The sequence below is a fragment of the Drosophila mojavensis genome, unplaced genomic scaffold (genome assembly GCF_018153725.1).
Source record: "Drosophila mojavensis isolate 15081-1352.22 unplaced genomic scaffold, ASM1815372v1 contig_231, whole genome shotgun sequence".
NCBI lineage: Eukaryota > Metazoa > Arthropoda > Insecta > Diptera > Drosophilidae > Drosophila > Drosophila mojavensis.
In genome coordinates this window covers 7,061,932-7,081,256 of record NW_025318772.1, presented here as the reverse complement: position 1 = coordinate 7,081,256, position 19,325 = coordinate 7,061,932, and the positions used below count along the sequence as shown (strand labels likewise).

The 19,325-nt window shown below is 39.8% G+C and overlaps 1 protein-coding gene across 5 annotated transcripts in view; it reads right to left on the bottom strand.

Annotated features, from left to right (window-relative positions):
* LOC6575222 (zinc finger protein 395) overlaps positions 1-19,325 on the bottom strand; it is a 157,838-nt gene that overhangs the window by 32,992 nt on the left and 105,521 nt on the right. Inside the window, exon 1 of one of the 5 annotated variants that reach the window (XM_044008072.1) lies at positions 33-98. The exons of 3 other annotated variants lie outside the window; for them this stretch is intronic. In XM_044008072.1, the coding sequence (XP_043864007.1) occupies positions 33-83 (51 nt within the window). In that variant the 5' untranslated portion in view covers positions 84-98. Of the gene's footprint in view, positions 1-32; positions 99-12,854; positions 13,632-19,325 lie in introns of those variants that run through there. One more of the 5 variants, XM_032733673.2, reaches the window with a different exon arrangement.

Here is a 19,325-nt window from a genome sequence, read left to right as displayed (position 1 = left end):
ACTCCTCAACGCCCGCCCACCCCTCCACTCACCTTTGGCCAGCAGCTGTTGCAGCGACATCTCAGCTCTGTGAACCACATCATTTAGCCCACAATTGTTCTGCTCGTAGCAGCTGCTTCAAATGTTGGTCAAGAATGTACTGGCTCTTGCAGCCGTCTTTCATTTCTGTTATACGATTTGATTTGCGACTCAACTCAACTCAACTCAACTCGACTCGATTGGGTTGCCAAACTCTCTGGAGTGACGTGCGCGCCTTTGGGCCATGCGATAAGCAGCGAACTGCAATCAACTTACCAAGTAGGTGGGCGTTAAGCGAAGCGGGGCGGGGCGGGGCGGTGCACATGCTGCTCTACATTAGTCAGCGGTGTTGTGAAATTGCCGGCGACTATGTGTTTTTGCCTCTTTTGTGAACCATAAAAGCCAAAAGCAGATTGTGAGACGGAAATTGGGTTCGTTATAGATGAGGGCATTAAAAATGCCCATGTGTATCTGTGTGTGTGTGTCTGTCGGTGATATCCTGTTGAAAACGACACCTCTGATGAGGCCATCAAACGGACAGCTTAGTGGCAGAGCTTGATTCCAGCTGATTTGCAAGCCTAACGAGCACCAAGCGCAGGCAGAGGCCACACTATGCCCAGCCAAGCTCAGCTGTAACTTTCCCAGCTCTTGTTCGTTTAATTAACCACAAAGTGCAATTACTAGCAACGGCAACCACCTGCGACCCGGAGTAAGATTTTAAACACTTTTACCGAAGGTTCACTGACGCGTTGCAACGAACCGCCTCAACGAACGACAGATGCCCTTTCGTGTGCAGCACAGCCCAAAACTATGCAATTGAAATGTGAAAGGGAAAAAGCAAATCAAATCTGAGATGAGATGAGAAATAACATGAAATGCTGCCGAAATGCAGAAAGGGCACGTTTCGTCTGAATATAGATAGAAATTTCTCTATGGAAACATAAATGCTGTACAGAAATATGTATAAATAGAATGTGAAGAATTTCTTGTGTTACATAATACATAATATATATATATATATATATTGCGAAATATCTTTTGCTATAAACACAATTTCAACAGCTGTTTATAATTTGATATCTTTGTGTTTGTTTAAGGCTGTGTGCCTCTGCGCTATAATTTGCACCTTTGAAGTGGGAAATGCACGCAAAGTGACACACACACACACAAGTTTGTGGCATTTAAATGTCACCTGGTAATTATTTGTGTTTGCTTATTAAAATGATTTATGAGCGCAACATGAAATGGGCTTTAATTGAAGGTAATGTGACTTTAAGAGTTTGTTACCGTTCAGATCGTGGCTCAGCAACACCTACACAAGAAAAAAAAAATAATAATAATACACTAGCAATTGGAGTCAACAAAAAAAAACCAAGTGAATGAAAAAAAAATATAGTCAAAGTAATTATGGCTTACGAATGTTGAGTGCGTTGCGATTGTTGCTCGCTCAACACAAACTGCAAGTGCGCAAATATGAAAATGTGAAACATGATACATGCGAGTGGAAAATGCACTCAACGCTCGACTCAGACAGCTTGACGCCAGAGCCAAAGCCACAATCAGAATCAGAGTCAGAGTCAGAGGCGGAGAGCCACAGCGGAAAGCAAACTCTGAAAAGTTCCGTGTAACGATGATAATGCTAGCCATCATATTGTAGTATTGACTATTGTAGTTGTTGCTGCTGCGGCTGCTATAAAATGGTTAGTCAGTTAGTCAGTTAGTCAGTGAGTCAAACCAGCCAACGGGTTATAACAATGTCTATAATAGCAATTATCAAGCACAGGAAATTCCCGTTGTATTTGTGCAGTTTATGAAACGCTGGCCAAAAGCAGTGCAAAGTTTGTAGAGAAAGAGAGGAAGAGCGAGAGAGAGGGAGAGAGGGGGTGGATGGTGTCAAGCAAAGAGTTTTTGTCTAATTAGTGATCTATGAGCGTTAGAGAGAGAGAGAGAGAGAGAGAGAGAGAGAGAGAGAGAGAGAGAGAGAGAGAGAGAGGGAGGGAGAGCATAGAATGACTTATATGCATCAAATATATGTATATATAACATATGTATATCGTATATCTCGATCTAGCAGCCCTAACAACTGTTGAGGCCAGCCAGGCAATCGTTAAAATGAAACTGTCAAACGAAATCAACGCAACACGCCATCTAGCGTGCAGCGGGCGCAGCTAACAACCAGATACTAAATACCTTGCATGTAATACCCATTAGCCTCTTGAACTGTGCCATTATTGAGCAGTCGGACAAACAAAACTAGTTTCTCGAAAAGCACAAATAATCTTGTGATAAATTGCACACACACAAAAAGTTGTTAACAAATTCATTTGGCTGCTGTTTATTTAAAGTTGAATTTGAATTTGATTCTTATCTTCTGCACTTTGTTTTGGCTTTGGCATAATGCAAATTGCCAGCTAATCATTCTCCCCAGCTGTTTCAATAGAAATAAAAAATATATAAAGACCCCCAATAACTTTTCGCTAGCTCATTTCTCCATTTTATCTTTTTTATTATTATATTATTTTAATTTTTCATTTTTTTATTTTTTTTTATTTTGGCAAATTAGTTTCATTATTATTATTTTTTGTTGTTTGTTTTTTTTTTCACATTTTTGTTTGCTGCGGTGAAATCTTCAAGGCCATGCATATTGACTGACTCGACTTTTTGTTGATGCTTTTTATTTTTATTTTCATTTTCGCTTTGTGCTGTTTTTTATATAATTTTTAACAATTTGTTGTTGCCGTGTCGTTATTATATTTTGTTATTTGTTACTTTGTGTTGCTGTTGCAACCTGTCGCAAATATTTCGACGCATTTGTTATGCTCAGCTTATTTCATGATGATGATGGCTCTATATGTGTGTGTGTGTGTGTGTGTGCGACTATATTTATAGCTGCTGCAGTCATTCATCATGTGAGAAGGAACAGAAACAAAAATTAATAAGCCAAAGCACAACAGCACAAGTTGCGCCCACATGCAGAGCAGGAAGTGGCCAAGAGAACAGGTTGACTCGACTCAAACTGCGACTCGAGTTCTGTCTAAGTGGCTGGCCAACACTTTGTGGCTACTTCAATGTGCTACATTCGATGTTTTTGCTGAAAGTCATGCAACATGCCAGCCTGCAAGGTCAGCGTGGCCAGCGAAGGTGTTTCAGCTTGAGTACTTTGGTATATTTTTGCTGTTTGATGTGACCGATTGTCCGGGACGTCAAGGCTAGAGCCCATAATGCAGTCGGCAACCCGTTTACCAAAAATAATTTCGATTTATCGGTCACCAAAAAAAGAAAAGATATGACTTGACAGCGCGCGCTATAAATCAATGTGATTTCAATCAAAAAACGAAAGTTCATGTGATTAGGAATCGGCTTAATAAGGCATAATGAAGCATTTACTAAGTACCTAAAAGTAAAGCACTCTGAGCGAATATTCCGAATTGCAGAGAGTGCAGAGAGAGCTAGAGGTGAAACGATGACGTGATCGTCGAGGCCGCGTTTTATCAAACAGAATCCCTATTTATAATTTGTTAAGGCTGACTCACATTTGGGTATAAAAAACTTTAAGCGCTTTGGCTAAGTGGTTGCGATGGCGAGTTATCAGGCTGGATTGCTAATCCATTAGATGCTTATATGTTAAGCGATTCTCAAAATATGCTGATGACGCTCGTTTAGCAGCTTTTGATGAGCGGACAGCAATAAAGAAAGAAAAAGCGCAGAGCACAGAAAAAAACAGGAAATATAAACAATGCATAGAGCTAAATAAATAATATGAACGAATGCAGCAGGCAGAGCATAAAGAAGGTAGCGCAAAATAAATGACATTGTCGTATAAAAAAAAAAAAGTCAAGTTGCCATGATCTAGGCGAGCATGCGCGACGTGGCTATACCCTAGACACAAATAACTGTTGCAGTTGGAGGTGAACATTTCGAAAGCCTTTCAGACTAATTTGTTGGCCTTATATAAGGAATTCATATTGTTATCGATTTTTATCGATATCACAAAAACATGAATACTAGTGATCATTATGTTTCATTTGCCATAAGCCTACCTACCCAAATAGAACCTAGGTGAGTCAAGATAGATAAATAGATGATACACCTAAATATATCAATCTGGTTAAATAACCAATTAGAAAACCAATCGACCCCTGCTGCTTGGCCACTTGGCCATGGATTGAATTTATGCAAATAATCAAAACAAGGATGCGAATATAATAATACAGCGAATTAAAAACAGATATTTAACCAAAAAAAAATAAGCAAATAAACACAATTTGTATGCCAAGAGCGGAGGCACTTGGAAATTACGGTTAATAATACCTGAGCGTAGTTATTTCAGAATGCAAATATTTGCCAAATGCGAACGAACGCTGAGAAGCGAATGAACCGAATCAACCGTTCGGATCGGTTGAATGCACTGCGCCCTGGCTACAAGCAAAACCTCAAAAAACAAAAATACAAAAATAAATATCGAAAAAAAGAAGCAAACCATAGATAAACGTAAAGCAAAAACTGAATTATTTATGTGTGGGCGCGTCGACAGAAGGTCGGAAAGGATTTCGTTAAGGAAGGTCTGCGTCGCTGAGCGATCTAAGTCGAGTTTCAGCTCAGCTGGCTGGACGCACTTGCTATGCAAATGCGATTCAAATTTCAGCTAGGTTTTTCGCAATGTATCCAGCAGATACTGCGCCCAGGCCAGCAGAGTAACTGTCGTCATATTGGCAGCGAGCGTCACAAGTTATACGACAATTTGTAGCTGTTGTTGTTGCTGCTGTTGTTATTGCTTTCCGGCATTGCAAGTCGCGCACGGGCAATGACAAGCACATAGACAGCTACAGCTACAGATACAGATACTGGCAAGCCAAACAGATACAGATACATTCGGCGCGGTAGCTGAAAGCGCATTTTATAAATAGTTGCTGTGGCTTTTAAAATGTATGAGTATCAGCAGCGGCAGCAACAAATAAGTTGTTTGTTGGCTTTTTGATTTTGTCATTGCAAAAACAAACAATAAATAAAATACAAAGCTTTGCGAGTTTTATGATAGCCGCGGACACAGATACAGATACGGATACACATATTGCCAATACTAATGCACATTTATACTAATAGAAATACAATTACGTGCGCGAATTACCATCGGGAGCTAGATGGTGTATATATGTAGGTGTCAAGATATTAATAAAACGTCCTCTTCATTCAAATGCCAAAACAGAAGTGAGTCTTTATTTCTAAGTTTTTTGGTTTCTTTGTTTCGTATCTTCTTACAAAGAGTACAATGCTTATGTGTAGGTATTTTATAATTGTGTGTGTGTTTGAGTGTTTTTGTGTGTGCTTATGTGTGTACAAAGAATTATTGAATATGTGTTTGTGTGTGTTTGAGTGTTTTTGTGTGTGCTTATGTGTGTACAAAGAATTATTGAATATGTGTTTGTGTGTGTTGTTGGGTTGGTAACTCCTCCCTCCCCAAAATGAAGCAAATGATTAAAAACAGGGTGTCCAGGTGGATACCACTGATTTGTTATGTGGATTGAGCATACTCAAAGGATGTGAGACCAACACAACACAAAAATAAAGATAAAGTATAATATAAAATGTCATCTTTTGTTTATACTATGCTTAAGTACTATGAATAGTATACATTAAAATTAAAAATTATACTGCCTATTATTATGTTGTTCGCCTTATTTTAGATTTATGTATTTTTTGTGGGTGTGTAGTGATAATTGTGTTGCCATTATCTTGTAAAACTTTATGTTTGGAGAATCTTGGTGTTAGCTTATTTCTACGATTCTCCCTTCTAAATATGGTATCATTATTGGATACAAGTGTTGCAGATTTTCTAGCAACATTAAGTTTATCCAAATTGTGTTTGGTATTTTTATGTAACATTTCTTTTACCTCTTGGTATAATTTTGATCGGAAGAAATTTAATTTTTGCAAATATTCGTGATTATTGTCGTATTTAATAGTTTGTTCAAAAATATGAGTGCGTCCAGTGAAAAGTTCGAAAGGTGTGAGTTTTGTAGATGAATGTATAGCGTTATTGTAGGTTAGAAGTGTTTCAGAAAGAGTTTCTTCGTGTTTATTTGTCTGCTTGTATTTTTTTTTTTAGTTCGGTGATTATTCTATAAATTTCGGTAAGTGTTGAATGTAGTCGTTCTACCGGGGAGTTGCTGGATGACTGTTGGAAGGATGTTACATGACATTGGATGTCATATTGATTGCAAAAGTCTTTAAATATACTGCCGGAAAACTCTGCACCTTGGTCATAGATTAGTTTTTTAGGTATTCCAAAAAGACTAAAAAAATGTTTCATGGAAGTGACGACGTTTATGCAGGTCCTGTTGGGTATAGGGTAGGCACATGCGAATTTTGAAAACTTATCTATTAGTGTAAGGTTATAGTTTTTGTTTATCGTGTATATATCTATATGAATTATTTCCATTGGTTTGCAAGGAGTTTGTGGTACTTGAAAAGGTGGTTTTTGTGGCTGTCTATCATATTTAAGTGTGAGGCAAATTTCACAACTCTTTATTATCTGTGCTATTTTACTTTTCATATATGGAAAGTAAACTTTTCTTTAAGATGCATTAGTGTTTCATCAATACCTCGGTGATTGTTATTATTGTGATAATCATTGACAATTTTTCTTGGTCAGTAGTATTAGTAATATCATTTAGGAAAGTTGTACACCTAAACAATTTGAAAAGTTTATTGTGAGAAAACTCTTTAGAAAACACATCTTGCACTATCTTAAAAATGTTGTCTGATGTGTAAATTGTGCATATCCTGTTTGGTTTTAATGTTTTCTTTAAGATGTCCAGTACAATATCTGTGGTAAAGCTGGGTTCGGTGATTGTTTGCCTTAATTTATTTTTAAAGGGAGTAGAAACCTTACAAGAAGCAGGAATGCCCTCAGTTAAAACAATCTGCAAGTTAAAGTCGTTAAGTGGTTTTTCAATAGTTGGGATGTTGGTTGAAAGGTTATTAGAAATTTCTGCGTCTATATGGTTTACGCTAATGTCTGTTTCGGAACGGATACGACTAAGTGCATCTGCAACCACGTTTTGAGAGCCTTTTTTGTATTGAAATTCAAACTCGTATTCCAATAACTGCAATTTCCAACGGGCAACTTTATCGTTGGTGGAAAATGGCCCTGTGTTCCATGTTAATGGCTTATGATCCGAGACTAAGATAAATTTTTTTCCGAATAAGTAAGGCCTAAAGTGTTTTACTGCCCAGTAAACTGCAAGCATTTCTTTTTCTGTCGTAGAATAACGTGTTTCTTCATCAGATAATGTACGACTTGCATAAGAAATAGGTTTGTCATTTCCAGCTAATTTTTGTGATAAAACAGCGCCAATGGCATAATTGCTTGCATCAGTGGTTAATATAAAAGGTTTGTTGAAATTTGGGTAAACCAATATTGGATTGTTGCAAAGTAATGTCTTACAAAACTCAAAGGCTTTACAGTATTCTTCATCAATGGTTACCGCTTTTGTGCCTTTTAATTGCTGTGTTAGGGGCTTTGTTATGCAAAAGTCCCTAATGAATTTTCGATAATACCCAAGGAGCCCTAGAAATGATTTAATTTGTTTCCTGGTTTTTGGGATGGGGAACTCCTGAATGGCTTTTATTTTGTTGGGATTAGGTTTAACACCATCTTGAGTCACTATGTGGCCTAGGAAATTAACCTCTTTTCGAAGGAAGTCAGATTTTGCAATTTGTAATTTAAAGTTAGCGGATCTGAGCCTATCAAAAACTTGTTTAATGTCAGTCAGATGTTTTTGCAGAGATGTCGAAAAAATTATAATATCGTCCAAGTAAACCAGACAGATGGAACCTACAAGATCTCTAAGGATATGGTCCATTACTCTTTGAAACGTTGCAGGAGCGTTCTTCAACCCGAACGGCATACGGACGAACTCAAAGTGACCACTTTCTACTGTAAAGGCTGTTTTATATCTGTCCGCTTGGTTCATTTCAATCTGGTGAAATCCACTGGCTAAATCGAGCGTTGAGAAGTAGGTGGATTTACCGAGTTGATCTAGAATATCGTTTATATTCGGAATGGGGTAGCGGTCTGAAGTTGTTTTTTCGTTGAGTTTACGATAATCTAAAACTAGCCTCCATTTTCGTTTTTCATTTGGGCCTGTTTTTTTTGGAACTACCCAAACTGGGGCACTCCAAGGTGAATAGCTGGTTGTAATTATATTTTGTTTCAGCATTGACTCTATTTGGTTTTTTACTTCCTCTTTTAAGGCGAAAGGATAGCGATAGGATTTGACAAAGATTGGCGTATTATCAGTTGTGTGTATATAGTGTTTAATGTCATTGGTGAACGTTAACTTTTGACTATCGTCATAGAAAATGTCTATGTATTTACTACAAAGTTGTGTTAGCGCGATTTTCTCTTCGGAGTTAAGGTGGTCGGTTCTTAATGTGGTGATTGGTTTGTGGATATGTTGAGGATTTTGATTATCTGAGGCTATATTGTATATTTCAACAAATTGATTTTGATTATAGGGGGTGGTTTTTAATGGCTGTTCCAAATATAGTGGCTGATCTTCGTGGGACTTGTTTGTAATTAACATATTGCTATATCCGTTAGCTGATTTGTATAGTCCTTCTGATATATTCAAGTTTTTGTTATAAATTGTTTCTTGACTGTAAAAATCACCTTGCTTCAACTGGACTGGAAGATTTATTAAGACTTTTGATAGAGCGGGTATAACATGTACTTCGGTTACTGGATTGTCTTGTATACAAATTTTTAAACATGATTTTGGAGTTTCAAGACAAAAACAGGCTAGATTAATATTGGCTTTTAATTTTCTTAGAATATCCATTCCAAACAGGCCTTTAAAATGTGGATGAAAGTCGAAAAGAAGAAACTCCAAAATCATTTCTTCTTTAAACTCTGTAAGCGATTGAATAATGGTTTTTTCTCTAATGACATGTTGATTTAAGACAGTCTGGATAGTTACAGGATTATTGAGAGTTTTGCGATCGACATTGGAAACTAAAGTTGGGCTTATAAATGAATTTGTGGAACCTGTATCTATTAAAAATTTGATGGGTTGGTTTGTGATGGAATTAATCCATATGAATGGTAGTGTTGAGCCATGTGTTCTTTTTGTTAAGTACCCTGTTGAGTCTTGGAGGCAGTTTTGAAAAAATTTTCTGCGTCGTTGATATTGCAAAGTTCAGTTGATGATTGTTGTTCATTAATATTATGTAATTGATTGTTGGGGGTGATTGTTGAGTTGAAAGGATTTAGAGTTGAATTTCTATTATTATTGTGATAGTTAGGCTGAGTGATGGCTGCAGAATTTCTATATGAATTGCTTCTATTGTTATACTGTGGGTTATTGTTAGGATGATTTTTTATATTTTGGGGGCGTGAATATGGTGTTATTTGTGCTCTAATTTTCTGAGTGTTATTTGGTTTTTGAGAATAGAAGGTCTTTTCTATACGGCAATATTCGTAGGCTTCGTTAATATCTTGCGGATTTTTTGATTTTACTGAAGTTTTAAGAGGTTCTCGCAAGTGGATTAAAAATGTATTCAAGCAAATTTCGTCATAGAGTTTAGCTTTGTCGGTCGAGTATTGATTTGCGTTTCGTAATTTGTCTGTTAATTGAGATCTTATTTTCAAAATACCATAAAAAAGTTGACCTAAAGATAAGTTATCAGAAATGTTTTGCAAATCGTGAATAAGCATAGCTTCACTTTTTTTGTTACCATAATGTTGAATCAGATTAGCCTTAATGTCATTCCAGATGAGTCCAGTGTCGCACAGTTTTAACGCGTCATTAGCTCTTCCTATGACTTTATTCCTGATAGCTCTTAGTAGAAGGGAGCTGTACGGTGTCTGGTCGATTCCTTGCATAGATGTGATCACTTCTTCCACATTAACGATGAAGTCTTGCAGTTGATTAGGGGTTCCGTCAAAGGTAGGTACTTCCTTGATGAAAGCGAGGATGTCGGTTGGGGTTACAGTTGTTGGAGTGTTATCCATGCTAATTGTTGAAGGTGTACCGTTTGAAGTCGATATAGTAGACGGAAGTGATACCGAGGCGTTGCCGGAGTCCATTGAGTTTTCGTTGGGAGGATAAACTGTGTTTTCGCTTATTTTTATGATTTGCCTGGTAGATGTTCTTGGCCGAAGTGTATATCGCTTTGACATTCCTTAATAAAATGCTATTGCTTGTGGTATTGACACCAGTTTTACGAATGCTGCGTTGGTATAAAAGTTGTTGCGCCAGAATTCATCGGATCTAATTCACCGTAGGGGAAAACAACGTAAGAATGAAAATGATATATACTATGAAAATTTGCGTATGTGTTTTACCAAAGCCGATCAGTTAAGTCATATAATTATCAACGTTTGATTTTATAGACTTTTCTGTTCACATGAGCGATTACGACTATTTATCACTGCACTATGAGATTATTTGTAAGCTGTATGTATGTCTTTTCTGTTTGAGCTCTGTGTCGCAACTGATCTTGTAGTTTTGCGAGTTGCTCATTGAATAGTGTCTTTCACTACAAACTACATATTTTGTAGCGTAGTTGTGCGAATGTGTGACGCCAGGCATATTTCGTTTCGCCGAAATAAGCGACGGTGGCGGCGTCGAAAGACAGATTAGTGGCGCCATATATTGTATGTTGCATAGATTTGTTATTGTCGGCCGAAATTTCTTGAGTTTTGAGCGTTGTAATTCTGTCGCGTGTCTAGTGGCGCCGGACATCAGAGCCTCTTTAATGTTGAGAGTGACGACCGAAATTCAAGATTCCGTTAGGTCGGCGGCGAAACGCAGAATTGTGGCGTTGCTGCTTTTTATTTATTTTTCATAGCGTGTCTTAAAATTTCATGTAGTTGTGAAATAATAGACGATTTTCTAGTTACGTATGTCTGCATATATGTACTGCATGTACAAATTCACAAATACATTACTATGTTGTTTAATCATGCTGTGGCAGTAGTGATTATCAGTGATTGATTCCACCCCACCACATCATGAGTTTGTGAATGAATGTTTGTTGTGTATGAAGTACGATGATCAGCGTTTGATTTCATATATCACACCACAAAATGTTCATATGCATACATATCCACATATGTATATATTTTTAATGAATAATGTTGCGATAACAGCAATTATCAACGATTGATTCTGCCCAATCGCAACACATTTGTTATTTAAAATTAGGTACATGTGTACATGTTTATACATAGACTGCAATATATATATATATATATATATATATATATATATATATATATATTTTTTTTTTTTTTTTTTTTTTTTTTTTTTTGTGGTAACGATTATCAGCGATTGATTCCGTTCCATTTAGCAATGCATCTTATACACAGTTACTCCACTTTAGTGAACTTCACAAAAATAATGATACTTAGCATGATTATAAGTAGATCCATTCCTTAACCGGCTGCGCCAATTACCATCGGGAGCTAGATGGTGTATATATGTAGGTGTCAAGATATTAATAAAACGTCCTCTTCATTCAAATGCCAAAACAGAAGTGAGTCTTTATTTCTAAGTTTTTTGGTTTCTTTGTTTCGTATCTTCTTACAAAGAGTACAATGCTTATGTGTAGGTATTTTATAATTGTGTGTGTGTTTGAGTGTTTTTGTGTGTGCTTATGTGTGTACAAAGAATTATTGAATATGTGTTTGTGTGTGTTTGAGTGTTTTTGTGTGTGCTTATGTGTGTACAAAGAATTATTGAATATGTGTTTGTGTGTGTTGTTGGGTTGGTAACTCGCGCATATGAGAATTTGACAGCATTTGCAGCACAACGGGATTTTCAGTACGAGCTAGAGAGAGCGAGAGAGAGAGAGAGTGAGTGAGAGTGTGAGCTAGCTGCTAGAGGTGTGAGCGAGAGAGACATAGAGAGAAAGAGAGAGAGAGATTGCGACGGCGATCGTTTTCAATTTTCGACGTTGTTGTTAGTCAACGTCGCCACCTTCGTCAGCAGCGACGGCGACGTCGACGTCGACGCTGGCGACGGCATTGACCGCTAGAATGCAATCAACCTATTCCAAGGCCAAGTGGCCAGCGGTTTTTGCCGTAGGTGTCTGTGTCTCTGCTGCTGCTGTGTGTGTGTGCATGTGTGTGTGTGTGTGTGTGTGAGCATATAAACACGTAGTGCTAGCTGTAGATATATTTGTGCCTTATTAGCGAGACGCAGCAACTGAATCAAAATAATGAATACATCAGAGAGAGAGAGAGAGAGAGAGAGAGAGATAGAGATAGAGATAGAATAGCAAATAAAATGCTGCAACAAAATAGTCAACAAATTGCGCATTCAATAGATGTGGGTGGTGCTCGGCGGTTCAGTGGCTCGTTGGCTCGTTGACTCGTTGGCTCGTTTGCCAGCTGTGGGTCAAAGGCTAACAAATTGCTGAACCGCTCGCAGTCTGAGGCTTTCTCTTCCGCTCTTTAACATGACTAATGGGCCTGGCACATCGCCGTTCCAGGAACTCTTTCGCTGCAAAATAATGCAACAATAATGCGATGACGCACTCTGATAAGCTGATTACTTGAAGACATTTAATGCATTTCGTTCGATTGCGTTTTTGTTTCCTCTGCCAAAGCCCCGTTACTTGGGCCAACTAGCCGAGTTGTGATTTATGCTCGCCATTAATTGGCCAAAAAGCTTCTGTCAGTGCGTAAAGGTCCGGCACTGAAATAAATTCAAATACGGCGCATGCGGTAAACCGGAATCGGAACAGCGCGTCATCAATTTTTTGTTTGCTTTTGAATTTGTGTTTTTTTCTTTCTCTCTCTCTCTCTCTCTCTCTCTCTCTCTTTTTGCTTGCCTCTTTCCGTTCGCTTTTGTATTTTGCTATATTTTCACATTGATTTATGCAATTGCACTGTATTTTAGCAGATTGTCTGGCAGCGAGAATGTAATTTATGAATTGAATTTAACTAAATTGCATCGTTAGCAGAAATAAATCCAAATTGTGCTGCGACAGCGAAATACTCTACATTAATCTTAAAAATTTCAGCAATGGATTTAGGTACAATTAAAAATCCATTGCTCATACGCCTTGTTGTACATTATTTGGTTTGGCTCGATGGCCCTTTACAGTTCGTAATACTGTTTCGATGACTGTCAAAGCAAGGTAAAGGGCGAACGGGGAACGGCGAACGGCAAACGAATGTAAATAATTGCCGTCTAGACATAATTGAAGTGCCATTATGTTAATGAAACACGAGTGTTTCGCTTGTCTCGCATGGGTTTAGCAACAATGTTCAGAAATGAATACAGAGAGATTTGGGCTGCCATAAAACTGGCTTTCTAAACGAGTGCAGGCCGCCGAGAGCTGGCTTCAAGCTTCAAGCTCAGCTGGATTCGCGCTGGGCAATATTTACATGAAAGCATGTGTACGCAGGCACTGGTACAAGCGCGGCTGGCTTGTACCTGTCAAGGTGTTCGAGCCCACACGGAAATGCCGGCTAACACTGAATGCCAATCGCACGAGGCTGCGTCAGAGGCGAAAATAATATGATAAACGCAATACTCACACGGCGAGCCGCCCGGCTCGTAATTAAACGCAATATGTCAACTCGACTCGACGCCACTCACCTGCAAAGATCAAATACGAAAGGAGGACTTTAAATAAATGGCAACAATAATATCGAGCAATTAACAATTGAATTATGCACGGGGCGAGCCAATGGCAATGGCAATGCCAGCGATAATGCTGCATATGCAATGAATAAATTACGCATACGCCGCATTGCACGCAACAGACAATTGGCTATTGGCTCTGGGAAACTCTAGAAATCTCTTCTTAATTTACTTGCGGTAAAAGTTTGCGGATTTCGCATTGCATTGACAGCTGTCAATTTCGGGTCCGGCGAAGTTGCCCGCAAGCGACAAAGACTTCCAAAGAAAATGGCAGCTTGGCAGCTAACCTTGAAGCATTATCGATTGCTTTTTACCAGAGAAATGTTCAGCTGTGCGTTCGTGCTTGTGTGTGTGTGTGTGTGTGTGTGTGTATGTGTTTGTTTGATTGAGAGCCAAACAGAAGAAATGCCATAAAGCCCAACTCAAATCCAAGCCCCACACATTTGGCAACCATAATTGGGACCAGGCTCCATTAATGAACGCGCATCACAGTGGGAAGGCCGGAAGGGAGAGTGGGCGCGAGGGCGAGGGCGAGGGCTGCTCTGACTGTTGAGGGCATGCGCAGCTCGTGTAGAGAGCGAAAATTGCGCGGGAAAACCGAAAGGCGAACAAACAGTTGCAGTTGTGCTGGTTGTTGCATGCGACCCACTGAACCACTGAACGCGGCTGACGTTGCTGCAAAGCCAATGGCAGAGGCAGAGGCAGAGGCGGAGGCAAAGAGGCAGCAAGGCAGATGGCAAAAGGTTTGCCATTTTGGCTTGGGCGAATTCGCCGCAACCCTTAAAAGTGTTGCCATATCGATTTTCGCTGGTGACGTGTGGTATGTGGGCGATGGCAACGCCAACAGCGAACAGCAATGGCAACGTCGACGTCGATGTCGACGCCGGCGCTGACTTTGCTGCCTGACCTTGAATACAACTGCAGAACTTTTCTCTATGCATTGCCAACAAATGGCTGTGTGTGTGTGTGTGCTATGTATGTGTGTGCTGTGTGTGTGTGTGTGTGTGTTTTTTACTTTGCTGCTGTTGCTTTTGGTCGCGATTTTAATCGTTCGCTTTGTTTTATGCAAAACTTTGTTCCGGCCAAACCCTTGGCAAGAGCTCGCACCAAAGTATATATTTACACATTCATACACATATATGTACATATATACATGCACAGTATATCTGTGTATAGCATTTATTTTAATTTGTTGCTGCTGACGTCATGTGCAGCAGTCGCACTATTGTTGTTGTTGTTGCTGCCTGTTTGCTGCTGCTTTGACATGACTGCTGACATTTCATAATTTCCTCCGTTTCCTCTGGCCACAAACGAGAAAACAAAAATTAAATGTTGAATTTTCTTGTCATGTTCTCATTTTCACACTACGCTTAGGTGGAAAATTAATTGGTTTCGGCACAGACAAAAGCATAGAATATTTTTGTTTTTTTCTTTTGCCCTAACTGCACGTAACGAAATTAATTTTCAAATCTCCCATTCGTTGCGCATGAGAAGCAATTTGATATGCCCTGATTTATATACAAATTTGATTGAAAAATGAAATGCTAAACACTTAATTGAAACTATAATTGGCCAAGATGCAGATATACAGAGATTTGTTGACTGCAAAACTGAATAATTGATGCCTACATATGTCTGTCTCCCTCTCTGTCTCCCTCTCTCTCACTCATTTGTTTTCATATCTGTATGCTAGAGCTGTCTGTGGCTCATATTGAGTTTTGCAGCTGCTGTAAATGTGCATTAATTTAATTTTATGGAGTGAAGCCGTTTACGACCAAGATGGACATCTGGGCCCGAGGCACCTGCTCTGCATTGGGATCCCTGGCACGCCCGCGCTTAGCTGCCTTGACTTTGCCGGCATTTGAATGTTTAATGCATTTTTGCTGCTTCCCGCCCACAGCGCCATCCGCCCCCAGCCCCCAGCCCCCAGCCGGCAGTCGTCAGCCGTCAGCGACTGTCGCACAATTGTCAACATTTGTTGGGCTGCTCCAGCAAACTGTGAAGACTGCCAACGACCAAGTCGTGGCCCCGGCCGCCGCAGCTGCTGGCCTTTAAGCGAATGCCCCTTCGCTCGACTGCTGCCGCCATTAGGCATGCTGCTCTGAGGCGTGCCGATGCGCTTTAATTAAGCCGCAACGCCCACGCTGTAAGCCACCCAACCAAAGCAGCCCAACCCCTCAGCTCAGCGCTGAGAATGCAAATGTCAACGAGTCGCAATTGCAGTTGCAGTTGCAGTTGCAGTCGCAGTCGACGTCGCAGTCGCGGCCTACGCTGCGCTTGTTGCGCACTTAGAGGCAAACAAAAATGTAAAAAACAAGAGAAAAACTTTTCCATGACACGTGTCGCTGCTGTCCGTTCGCTTCGGGCCACTTCATGTGTTTATCTCTGTGCCCGACGACTGCTTCCATAATCATTGCAAAGCAGCCAAAGCGAACCATTTGTTTGCCAAACCCAATTGCAATTGAGTGATGTAACAGCCCCCCTCTCTCTCTCTCTCTCTTTATTTGTGTGTGTGATATCTATATCAAAGCTTCTGTTTGCCCACTGTTCCAAATATCGCGCATACGACCTATGCGCCGAGCGGCCAGCTTCAGTTCTGTCTCAATTTGAAATCAAATATATATCGTCGTCTATAATTAACATAATTAAAGCCAAAAGCAAAAGCAAAAGCTGCTAATGAAATCACCTGGTTGCTGCTGTTGCTGCTGCTGCTGCTGCTGCTGCTGTTTCTGCTGCTGTTGCCGTCGGACGCAGCTTGTTTGGCTTTTAATTATGGCGCGGTGCGCCGACGCCAACAATAAAATTTGATGTGCATAAAAGCTACTTATAAATAATACATGTACACACTCACACTCACACTCACACACACACACACACACACATATATGTGTGTATGTGCAATTAAATGTTTGCTTTGCATATTCATGGCATTCGCATTAGCATTAGTATTAATTAATTTTGCGCAATACGAAAATTAATTAGCCATGAAAAGTGAATCGAGCGCAAAACATTTCCAAGCTGCGTCGCTGCGCCGCTGCGACGCATTGCAAATTGTTCACTCTGTTCACAATTAAGCGGCAAATACCTAAAAACACACACACACACACACATTGCATTTAGAGATCATTTTATTTATGTGAAATATTTGTGTGATTTTGTTTTTTTTGTTTGCCAGAGAAGATATATGGAAATTTAAGTATGTGCTAAAGGCAAACATATGTTGCTATTAGCATTGATTTATCAACAAGAGTTTGTTTATGAAAAAAAAAAAAAAAATTGCTTGGGTGACATTTCAGCTTGAAACTTGTTGAAAGCAAATGTACAAAAATATCTATGATCATAGCATTTGAATATTGTTTAATAAAATTGATTTATGGCTGAGCATAAGAATATTATTATTTAAATATACATATATGTATATATATATTTTACTTTCTCTTTGAACCAGTTCTAGTCGAAACTTTGGCGAACCGGTTCGATGCAAACAAAATGATTCCATAACAATGCAAGCCAAATTGAAGCACTGAAATTTTCCCTTGACGACGTCAGCGTTGCCGGCGTCGCTGTCAGCGTCGCAGCTGGCGGCAACAAATTGCACACATTTTTGCATCTGTGTGCGAACACGTGCCGTAATTCCCTTTACGCCGCACGTCGCCCCTGCGCTGCGGCAACGTGTGAAAAATGCGGCGAGCTGAACGGAAGTGAGCTTTTGCGCATGGCCGCAACGTCAGGCTGCTTGAAGGGAATGCGAGCAAGAGCAGAGCGTGTGCGAGAGATAGTTAGCAGAGAGCGGCAGCAGAGAGAGAGAGAGAGAGAGAGAAGGCTGTGTGCATGTGCAAGTGCGAGCGAGTCGGTATGAGGGAAATGCATTTGATTGCGCAACATTCGTTTTGCCGGCCGGCCGGCGCAACTTGAGGCTGCAACAGCGTGTTGCCGAGCACATCTATGCATGTGTGTGTGTGTGTGTGTGTGTGTGTGTGTGTGTGTGCTCTCGTGTGTTTGTGTGTGTGCTGGGAGGGGGCATAACCTACAAAAACTGTGACACAGTTGCATTGGCAGCGCGCCCGCCACACACTGGCGAAAAAGTACAGCCACGACAACAGTTGCACTGGCCGCCATTTTGTTTGTGCAAAAGTGAAACTGGGCCAATTCGCCGGGTACAGTTGTGTGTTGTTGGGTGTTGTGCCCCAATCATCTGTCTCTATCTCTCTCTCTCCCTCTCTCTCCACACATAGATCTAATTGAGGCCTCATCATCTTGGCAGCTTCTAAAGTTTTGGTCTGCTCGCAAAACTTTGCAAAGTTTTCACTTCAATGCAAATGAAATCGAAATGTGGCGCTGGCAAATTTGCCGCACTTGCCACATTTGCAACTTTGCAACGCTTGTTTTTGCATTTCATTTGGCTTTTCTTTTTTTTTTTGCTTTTTTTGGGTTTTTGGCAAAAGTATGTCAGAGCCGGCTCGTGGCATAGTTGGCAGCCGCGGCAAACATTGGCAAAAACAAAAAAACATGAAATAAAAGCGAAAAGTCTTGCTGAAATTTCGCAAACATTTTCAATTTACCGCAAAACGACATTGGACTCGCCTGTGGCAGCCGCCGCAAGCGCATTCAAATTCGTTGCAATCTGAGTGACATTTGCAATTTGTAATTTGCATTTGCCGCTGCCACAAAGCCAAATGCCCAAAAAAAAAAAAAAAAAAAAAAGATAGAAACTAGAGAGAAATATGTTAAAGATTCAGATAAGGAAAGCTGCCCGGCCAGGGGCTTGGCCAAGTGTGTCCAAATGGGCCGATTGCCAAAGGCAACAATAACCGGGCAGCAGCGTTGCCAGACCACGCAACAAGCAACATTTATCGATAGGTTTATCGATTAACGAGAAATTGGGATTAGCTCAAGTAAATCGATAACAGTTAAATCTAAGAAATGGAATTGAATGAAATTTAATCTATAGCCTATGCACATATCGATAGGCAATGTATATCGATTAACTACAAAATCATGCTGATCCCATTAGCAAACCACTTCAATGCAATCTAATAGATCTAAGGCATAAGCCGACCAAACCGCACTGAGCCACAAATAAGAAATACAACAAACAAGAAGAGGAGGACGGGGGAAAAACAAATATATATGTATATATAAAACATTACCGCAAAAATTGAACGAAAAACGAGGCCAAATGATGCGGCATTTGGCTCAAGTGTCCGCCGGTCCGGTTCGCTCGAGTTCGGTCGCGTCGCGTCGCCTCACAACATTTTTGTCACCTTGAACATGAAAATGTTCGCTGCTCACGTTTGCACTTGGCACAGATTTTCTTTCTTTCTTTTCTTTTCTATGTCTATTTCTTTTTGTTTTATGTCTATGGCAAACCATTTTCCAATATAGCCAGATAAAGAAATGCTGAATGAATGATTCAGCTGTAGTAGTTGTTGTTGTTGTTGTTGTTGCCACAAATGGAAAATGTAATTTATAAATTATGCGCAACGGCAGCTAAGCTATGTTTACTGTTATGCTGGGAAAACCGACTTCAATTCAAATATTTATATTAACTATAGAAAGATATATATGTATATATAAGTATATATCTATATAAATACGCATATATACACATACATTTTGTTGTTGTTGTTGCTGCTCGACTGTTATGGC